This window comes from Silurus meridionalis, chromosome 18 (assembly GCF_014805685.1).
Source record: "Silurus meridionalis isolate SWU-2019-XX chromosome 18, ASM1480568v1, whole genome shotgun sequence".
NCBI classification, from domain to species: Eukaryota; Metazoa; Chordata; class Actinopteri; order Siluriformes; family Siluridae; genus Silurus; species Silurus meridionalis.
In genome coordinates, this window is record NC_060901.1 from 24,998,611 (window position 1) to 25,009,064 (window position 10,454).

General features: G+C 40.7%; 1 protein-coding gene across 1 annotated transcript; it reads right to left on the reverse strand.

Moving 5' to 3' along the window:
* Positions 1–920: 920 nt before the first annotated feature.
* Positions 921–10,216, reverse strand: LOC124401385 (tripartite motif-containing protein 16-like). The gene is made up of 6 exons (XM_046873675.1): positions 9,523–10,216; positions 8,852–8,947; positions 8,514–8,756; positions 7,454–7,637; positions 1,676–1,732; positions 921–1,553 (listed from the first exon to the last, which is right to left on the reverse strand). Exons 1-6 carry the CDS (start codon positions 10,111–10,113, stop codon positions 1,012–1,014), a joined length of 1,713 nt encoding a protein of 570 aa, XP_046729631.1. The 5' UTR covers positions 10,114–10,216; the 3' UTR covers positions 921–1,011.
* Between the last annotated feature and the right edge of the window lie 238 nt (positions 10,217–10,454).

Genomic DNA, 10,454 nt, shown 5'->3' on the forward strand with positions numbered 1-10,454 from the left:
CTGCAGGCAAGACCCTAGCCCGGATTTATGTTCTTCTTTTTTGTGTTTTGTTTTGTTTACCCATTTGTAGTTGTTTCCATCTTGTTTTGATTTGCCCTTTGCCTTTCCATGGTCACTTTCCCATATTAGCATTATATTGTTGTGATTAATATGCTTGAGTGTATGCTGTGTGTGTTTACTGATCGGCTCTGATGTACTTTTGTTTCAGTGAAAAATAAATAAAAATATAATTAAAAAAAATAAAAAAATTTTTAGGTAGACTTAAAACAATACTGCAAAGTCAGAACGCTTTAAAAAATTGTTAATAGTTTCTTTTTGTCAATTAATCAAAAGGAAAGTAAACAAACAAAATCCAAATCAAATCAATATTTTGTGTGAGCACCTTCACCTGTAAAAACAGCATCAATTCTTCTAGGTCCACTTACACAAGGTTATTGAAGGAACTCGCCAGGTAGGTTCTTGCAAACATTCTTGCATCTTCTATGGAGGTCGATTTCTTCTATCTCTTCATGTAATCCAAGACGGACACAATGACCTTGAGATCAGGACAATGTGGGGCCCAAACCCACCCAAATCACTTCCAGGACTCCTTGTTCTTCTCTACGTTGAAGAAATTTCTTAATGACATTGGCTATACAGCATGTTTGCTATCTGACTGTATTTCTCCACATTGAGGACACCATCAATCCTGACCAAATCCCCAACTCAATTCCAGTTCAGTAATTAAGTGACCAGACCATGAATAGCGAGTTCTACTGCAGGTTTTAAGGCGTCTCAGGGAGGACATTCAGCAAAAAAGACAGAACTACAATACAGTTCGTTTTGATCCTTTTTTAAACACCACCATGTACATAGACATTTTAAAGAGTAAAATAGATTTATATATTTTACCAAAACATAATTATCATTTTTAAATCTGATTTTTACAATGATACAAACAAATCACTTTTTATTTATTTCCTAGCACATGTTTCTTTCAGCTCCAAATTACAGACCATAAAACACCAACTATTATTCTTTTGCACTGCACAACCTCATAGATGATCCTGGTTTCCACATGTACAACCAGAATCCAGCATATAGAGGTTGAGTGAATGTGGTGTGGAGTCTGTGGAGGAGCTTCATCGTATCAGAGACGCTGTAGAAGGACATAGTTCCTGCACTGTGATCCACATATACTCCTATTCTGGAGGATGATGGAACTTTGAGATCAGTTTTAACGTTGTTGTGCCAGAAATAAACAGAAGAAGAAGAACACTGCAGACTCCAGGACTGATTGTTGCCTCCAAACCAACACTCATCACCCCGTTCTTTCCTTCTGATATCTTTATATGAGACTGATATGAACACATTAACATCACTGCTCCACTCCACCTCCCAGTAACAGCGTCCACACACACTCTCTTTACTCAACACCTGTCTGAAGTAGTCAAATCTCTCTGGATGATCAGAGTACGGCTGCTTTGTCTCACTGTGTGTCACCACTTTGTTCTTCTCAGACAGAATGAGGTAATAATGTACTGTGTTGGGATCCAGAGTCAGATCACAGAAATCTAAACACATGAACAACAGGAACATCAGATATTAATCACAGAATATTTATGAAAAGTGTGTGTGTGTGTGTGTGTGTGTGTGTGTGTGTGTGTGTGTGTGTGTGTGTGTGTGTGTTACATACATTTCAGAAACTCGTCCCTGCTTGTTGGTTCTGAGAGTAAAATCTGAATGTTCTCAGCTGTAAATAAAGAAATAAAATGGATTGATTTTACAAAAAAAAGACATTTGTGTAAATCATTGCTTGTGTGTGGATAAGAAATGTGTGTAGGGGTGGTCAGATGACCCTGAGCAAGATGGCAGCTTAAGAGTTTTGCTCCGCTTTAGAACTCCGTATTTATTTTAATTAAGCCCTATTTTCTGCATAATTTGTGCTATTTCGTTAGCGTGGAAGGAGATGGAAGGTGGTGGGGATAAGGATTTTCCTATTTTCTCATCTACAAGGTCACAGAAAAGTAAGGAGAAAAAGAAAAACACGTCCGCACGTGATGGAGAAGGGGAAGAGGCTAGTGCTGGCCTACAATCGGACACTTTACTTATTTTGAGTGAAATTAGGGCTGTGGGCACGCGGCTGGACGGTATTGAGGGACAGTTAGGAAAAATTGCTTCCTCTGTTGCAGTCCTCGAGAATGCATTCGCTGCACTCGCTGTACGAGTCACTCACACCGAGAACCGTGTAACCGCAGCCGAGCAGCGGATCTCTGTAGTGGAGGACGCGGGGAGTGCACATAGCAGTCAGATGGCTAATTTGCGTGCTACCGTGGAGCAACTGCAGGCTAAAGTGGATGATCTGGAAAACCGGGGTCGCCGTAAAAACATGAGGATTGTTGGGCTTCCTGAGAAAGCGGAAGGCAGTGATTCTTTGACTACTTTCTTATAGTCTATGTTGCCGGTTTGGCTTCAGCTTCCCAGAAGTTTCCCTGCTATCGAGATTGAGAGAGCGCACAGAGCCCCCCTTCCGTCTCAATTAACACCGAACGCGCCGCCGAGGAGTGTTATTGTGCGGTTTCTCCGCTTCCCAGTAAAAGAGGCGGTTTTCAGAGCTGCCAGGAAAACACCGGTAAACCTTAGTGGTGCCACCTTACGCTTTTTCCCAGATTTATCGGCGGAGATTGTGCGGAAACGGCGGCGTTTGGGCGTGTGTAAGAGAATGGTGGATCGAGGTTATACCGTGGCTTTGCTTATCCAGCTAGACTCCGCTGTTTACACAATGGAAAGATCATTCTATTTGACACTGTGGAGGCAGCTACTACCTTTCTGGATGCAGCCGAGTGATCTTTTGCTTTTCTGTAGACAATAGGATTATACCCGTTTTTTCCAATTCCTTCAATCACTTTGAGGGTGTTTCATGTTTCTCCTTACTGAACCTGAACACAATTATATGGCTTTTTCAGTTCGTTGCAGGACCACTCGGTGGACTTTTGTTTGTTTGGACGAACTTCGGTTCTACATTTAGGACTGTTATGCCGGTCTGCACTAAAGTTTTTTTAATCATTTATTTTATTATTATTTTTCTTTTTTAGTTGAAAAAAGTCATTTAATTACATGTCCACAACTTTTTTTCCTTCTCTTTCTTTATAGGTTGTATTTAATTGATATTTTTTCTTGTTAAGGTAATTTATGGTCGACTTTGTTTATTTCTAGGAGTTTTTAAGGGGTTCTTTCTGTCTGTCATGTTTCTGGGTGGTCAATGGAGGTGTTGGTGGGTGGTGTGTGTGACGAGTTGATATGTGAATCCTATCGTTTGGGGATAGGGCAGAGGGGGGTGGGTTGGTGGGGGTTTTTGTTTATGTTTAGGAGAGCCGGTTGTGTTACGGAGTTGTGTTGTCTTAATCTTACTTCTGTCAGTCCACAGCATTTAAATACTTTAAACAGCACTGATGTATGTCTGATCTGACTAGGGTGGTCACATGGAACGTGAAGGGCATGGGTAACGTAGTCAAATGAAAGAAAGTTCTGACGTTCTTGAAGAAGGAAAAAATAACTATCGCACTCCTACAGGAGACACATTTGTCAGACGCCGAACATTTAAGGCTTAAAAGTAACTGGGTTGGAGAAGTATATTTTAGCTCTTTCTCGTCAAATAGACAGGGCGTGGCCATTTTAGTACATAAAAATTTTCCTTTCATCTTAGAACAGGTTGAAAAAGACCCTGAAGGCAGATTTGTTCTGATTACTGGTCGCATCTTGGGAAAACCTCTTACTGTCTTAAATGTGTATGCCCCGAATGAGGACAGCCCTGACTTTATATCAAAGATGGTCCTACTGTTTAATCACAAGTGTAATGGCCTGGGGATTATGGCTGGGGACTTTAACTGTGTCATGGATGGTGGGTTAGACAGATCATCTTTCACAAGATCATCTGCCCGTTGTTCAAGAACTCTGCAAAATATGTGTCACGCTTCAGGCTTAGTGGACATATGGAGGGAGCTGCACCCAGGGGTCAAGGATTTTACATTTTATTCCTCTCCCCATAATTCTTATTCCAGGTTCGACTATTTATTCTTGCCCTCCGGATTTGTTAATTGTGTGAGATCCTGTGTAATCGGTCCAGCGGTTCTTTCGGACCATAGCCCAGTGTACTTAGATTTAACAGGATTTTCAACCCCAAAGTCATCTTACTGGAAATTTAATAGTTCTCTCCTTAATGACAACGCGTTCTGCCAGTTTCTAGAAGAGAAGATATCCCAGTACTGGCAAGATAACGAGTTCTGTCCAGTGGACAGCACCACTAAGTGGGACGCGGCTAAGGCCACCTTAAGGGGCCACATTATCTCTTTACCACGTGGCGTGAAACAGAAGGCAGAGAACAGGAAAACGTTAGAGGAGGAGGTTAAAAGGTTGGAACTGATTCATAAACTTTCACCCACACAAAACAACTGGAATATTCTAATTGGTGCCAGGTCTAAACTAAACTTGGACTATTCGGAACATGTAAAAAAATTAGTGATGTTCAGCAGGCAAAGATTTTATCAGTTTGGGAATAAACCCAGTCATCTCTTGGCATATCAGCTTAAATGTGAACAGGCTGAAAGGTCCATTAGGGCCATTGAAATCGCTGAGGGAGTAGTTTCACATGATCCTGCTGTAATAAACTCCAGTTTTAGAGATTTCTATGAGAATCTGTACACCTCCTCTTGCGCACCCCAAGACCCTGCCACGTTTTTGTATAGGATACCGCTACCCTCAATCTCAGACGAGGACCAGGCCTTTCTCAATACCCCTCTGACGAAATGTGAAATCTTTGCCGCTATTCAGTCTATGCCTAGTGGGAGGGCACCAGGGTTGGATGGCTTTCTCCGAATTTTACAAGAAGTTTTGGCATGTGCTGTCCCCTATTTTCATGGCGGTAGTTGATAGCCTTTTGCAAGACAGTCTTACTCCAGATTCCTGGAGGACTGCTTCTATTAGCTTGATCCTCAAAAAAGGGAAGAACCCGTTAGACTGTGCCTCGTATCGTCCAATTAGTTTACTTAATGTAGACTTCAAAATTGTGGCTAAAGCCTTAGCTCGTCGCCTGGAGAAGATTCTACCTAAGGTTATTAAACCAGACCAGACTGGTTTCATTAAATCTCGTTATGGCTCGGACAATGTTCGTCGCCTGTTGAATGTAATACAACATCTGACTGTAGATGGTGACCCGGCTGCTATAATATCTCTAGATGCAGAGAAAGCTTTCGACAGGGTTGAGTGGAGGTTTTTGTTTCAGGTGTTGGACAAGTTCAATTTGGGCTCTAACTTTATCAAATTGGTGAAGCTCCTTTACTCTAGCCCGTCAGCTGTGGTTAATACTAACGGTTTACTATCAGGTAGACTTTCGATCCAGAGGGGTTGCCGTCAGGGCTGTCCCCTGTCGCCACTCTTGTTTGCCTTATATATCGAGCCTTTGGCGGAAAGTATTCGCATGCATAGGGGCATCCAGGGGTGATGGCGGTGGGATGGAACACCGTCTTTCATTATATGCGGATGATGTTCTTCTTTACTTAAAGCAGCCACGATTATCCATTCCCAGTCTGTTGGAGACAATTCACCGTTTTGGTCAGTTTCTGGATATAAGATAAATTTTGGGAAATCCCAGGCCATGTTTTTAAATATTCCACAACCGGTTAAGTTACACTGTCCCTTTCACATCACTGACTCTGGGTTTCTTTATTTGGGCATACACATAACTTCTGATTTAAAGGATTTATTCTCTAAGAACTACTCACCCTTAATGGCAAAACTTAAGCAAGACATGGATAGATGGGCCCTTTACCAATTTCTCTCTTTGGAAGAATTAATACAATCAAAATGAATGTGCTCCTCGTTTACTCTACTTATTTCAGTGTTTACCCTGTTACTTGGATCAGAACTTTTTTAAAGATCTGAATACAGCTATTGGTAGGTTTGTATGGAACAATAGAAAACCTAGGATTAAACTTGTTTCTCTTTTGAGGCCGAAGGAGTGTGGGGTGGTTTTGCCCAATATGCAGCTATTTTATTGGGCTGCTCAGATTAAACAAATGCTTAGGTGTTTTTAAATGATACAGACTCCTTGTGGGTCAGTATGGAGTCTTTGCGTGCGCCGAGACTGCTAACATCCCTCCCATTTATCCATAACTTCAAGGAGGTCCGCCCAGTAGCTGGGAATTTTTGCTTTTGAACACTCTTTTGGCTTGGATGATGTCAGAAGATATCTCAATGTCCCCAAGAATTTGTCCATGCGATCCCCAATTGTTTTGAACCCTGACTTCCCTGAATCGTTAGCCGGTATTGGCCTTCTGGCTTGGGCGGAAAAGGGTATATCTAATTTGGCTGATTTATTTACAGGAAGGTCTTTAAATCTTTGAGACACTTAGGATAGATTACCAAATCCCCAAAACAGATTTTTCAGATTTCTCCAATTACGTCATTTTATTCAGTCTGAAGTGAGACAGGGAAAATTGCTGGGAACTTTCTGATGTTGAAGATTATCTTCTTCTTCCGGGGGCACTAAAGGGGCAGATTTCTTATCTGTATTCTTTGTTATCAGGGACATCTTCTCCATTGGATCCTTTGAGAAGGGTTTGGGAGAGGGATATGGGCCAGTCATTTACTGATGACGAATGGCTCTCCAAACGAGAGGAAGTTTTTCATAATTCAATCTCAAGCTCTGTGCATGAACAAAAGTTTAAATTTATATACAGGATATATCTTACCCCAGTACGCCTCCACAAAATGTACCCAAATGTATCTCGGATGTGTTTTAAATGCAAATCTGAAATAGGAACTTTGATGCATTTATTTTGGGACTGTAAGAAAATTAAACCTTTTTGGCAGGAGGTACATGATTTGGTTCAGAAGACGCTGGATAGACAATTTACTTTGTCTCCAACTATTTATTTACTAAACTGCAAAACATCATTGGATTTCTCTACTGACTCTCAGTCTTTGTTAAATATAATTACTTATCTGGCAAAGAAATGCATACTTATTCTCTGGTCATCTCCAAAGGTACCAACTTTAAAGATGTGTTTAGCACAAATGGCTAATCTTCTCCCTTTGGAAAAACTTACATACGACTTACAGAATAAATCTGATGTATTCTGGCGGATATGGGCCCCTTTGTGGGATTTACTTACTCTGCAGGCAAGACCCTAGCCCTGATTTATGTTCTTCCTTTTTGTGTTTTGTTTTGTTTACCCATTTGTAGTTGTTTCCATCTTGTTTTGATTTGCCCTTTGCCTTTCCATGGTCACTTTCCCATATTATCATTATATTGTTGTTATTAATATGCTTGAGTGTATGCTGTGTGTGTTGACTGATCGGCTCTGTTGTTGTTTTGTTTCAATGAGAAATAAATAAAAATATTATAAAAAAAAAAAAAAAAAAAGAAATGTGTGTAGATCACATGATGCACTTTATCAGGAACGGATCCTCTTACCATGTTCACGGATTTTGATCAATTCCTCCTGGCAGAATTCCTCAAGTCTCTTTTTCATCTCAGAGAGAGATTTCCTCACTGCATCAAATGAGATATTGACATTGATGCTGAGTGAATCTTCACACACATCAGCTGGAACATTTGGTCTGTCGGTTTTGGGACTCTGATGTCTGGAGACTAAAACCTGCATACAGCAATTAGAAATAAAATGAAGTGAAGGAATGCAATAATTGTAAAGTTTTATATAGAATCTTATAACAGATTCTTTCTAGAATCTAAAATTATGGGGATTCTTGAAGTCTAAAAAACATCCAATGAACCTGTAACCTTCATATTCCTCCTGGAAATGTGGATGTTAGGTTAGGTCAACTTTATTATCCCCGAGGGGCAATTTGTTTCATAGCCAGCAGAATCCATACAATCCCAAACACAGAGCAACAAACAGTACAGAGACAGGAAGTATTTAAAATTTTTAAATCTATTTGTCCTGCAAAGCAGTAAAAAATATCTACTTAAAGAAGGTAACAACATAAAAAGTTTCTGCAAGGGATGGCTGGAATCTCTTAACATTAACTCGGCCTTCCTCAGAGTCCTTGCTTTATGCACACTGTTTAAATCAATCAGGTTGGTGCCGACAATCTTACCACACACTTTAACAATACCCTGAAGTCTATTTCTATTTTTCAGATTAAGCGATTCATACCAACACACAAATATAAAAGCAATAACTGACTCAATAAAACAAGAATAAAACATTTTCATAAAAGTGCTATCCACGTTAAAACCACATACATTTTACTTTTTACAAACAGCATCCACATGAGCCCCAAAAGACAACTTTTCATCTATTATAGTACCAAGATATTTAAAATGATGTACAATCTCAACAGCATGATCATTAATAACCACAGGAGAGATGGCTGTACAATTCTTCCTAAAATCTACAATCATCTCTTTAGTTTTTAACACATTAATGTCATCAGCAAACGTAATAATATGGCGCCTCTCATGTTGCGTACGACACTCATTAGTATAGATGTATTGTACCTTTTATATGTACCTTTATTTCCTGGAGGAAATGGATGTGATCGTGTGTGTGTGAAAGCTGCTCCAGCTCAGTGATTCTCCTCTGAAGATCAGAAATCTCCTGCTCCATTTGCTCCAGGAGTCGTTCAGCTCCACTCAGTTCAGCCTTCTCCTGATCTCTGATCAGCTCCATCACCTCCGAGCGCTTTTTCTCCATGGAGCTGATCATCTCAGTAAAGATCTTCTCACTGTCATCTACTGCTGTCTGTGCACTGAGCTGTTAGGACACACACACACACACACACACTAAATGACTCGATGTCCATGTTGTGTGTGTTTCTAGGAGCAGCTCCGTCTCTGCTCACTGCTCACCTTTATAATGTTCACATCCTGTTTCAGCTCCTGCACCTTCTTCTGCTTCTCCTGGAGTCTCTGCTGGAATTTCATCTGCTCCTCCTTCAGCTCAGTCTGAGGACAAATAAAATACATATGATAGTTGATGGTGTATGAGATGATAAAGACTGTGGTGAGACCTGCTATGTTGTATGGTTTAGAGACAGTGGCATTGAGTAAAAGACAGGAGGTGGAGCTTGAGGTAGCAGAGCTGAAGATACTGAGATTTTCATTGAGAGCGATGACGATGGACAGGATTAGAAACAAGCAGCTTATTGAAGAGTAAAAGACTGGATGTTGGTGTTTAAATGTTCAGCACTGTGAGCTAAATGTGTAAATGAACGACAGATTAAAAAGTGAACGATTCGACACTGTAAAGGTGTAAAATGAGGTTCAGATGGTTGTTGGTTGAATTGTTCACTGACCTCTGAACTGATACGGAGACTTTATTTTACACTTCTTTACTAACAAACACATTCAGTAAAGCAGGAGAGTTTCCAGATTTTCATTCCAACCAATCAGGAGCCAGAACTGATCAAACTCATCAGACTGAGAGAAAATGATTGAATAAGTGAATAAAACTTTGTGATTTTAGATGAATAATGTAATTTCTATGAACAGACTGAATATATCAGACCTGCATTTCTCACCTGTTGTTCAGTTCTGTAGGCTTTAACTGAGACGGTGTCGTGGCTTCTGTGTTCATCCGTCACACACAGATAACAGATGAAGCTTTGGTCGGTACGACAGTAGATCTCCAGGACTTTATCATGCTCAGAGCAGATCTTCTCTTGTAGATTTCCAGACGCTTCGATTAATGTGTGTTTCTTCAGAACAGGAACTTCATAATGAGGTTTCAGATGAGTTTCACAAAAGGACGCCAGACACATCAGACACGACTTGACGGCTTTGTGTTTCCTCCTGCTACAGAAATCACATTCCACATCTCCAGGTCCAGCGTAACAGTGAGCAGGAGAAGCAGCTCGGACTTCAGTCTTCTTCAGTTTCTCCACCACTTTAGCCAGCATGTTGTTTCTGTGTAGAACAGGCCTTGGAGTGAACGTGTGTCTGCACTGAGGACAGCTGTAGACCCCCTTCTGATCCTCCTGATCCCAGCAGTCATTAATACACACCTTACAGAAACTGTGACCACACGGGGTAGTCACTGGATCCTTCAGGAGATCCAGACACACTGGACAGCTGAACTGATCCTGATCTACTGAAATACTGGCCTCTGCCATTTTCTGCACTTTACACACTGAGGAAAAAAGAGACAGAAAGAGAGAGAGAAAGACTGGAGTTTCGTTTTCTCCTAACTGAAAGTCACTTCCTGGTGTTGTGCATGTGAGAGAGAGAAAAGAGGAGGAGCTCAATGACAGAGTTCATAAACATTAACCATTTCATGAACAGAGTTGCTTCTGAGGCAAAATAAACCCTACAAACTGTCTCACAAACTTCATTCATCTAAACAACCAGGGATCTCCTGCTGTGTGTGTGTGTGTGTGTGTGTGTGTGTGTGTGTGTGTGTGTGTGTGTGTGTGTATTTGCACCATTTGTCTCATTTCTGAGGATTGTTGTGTGT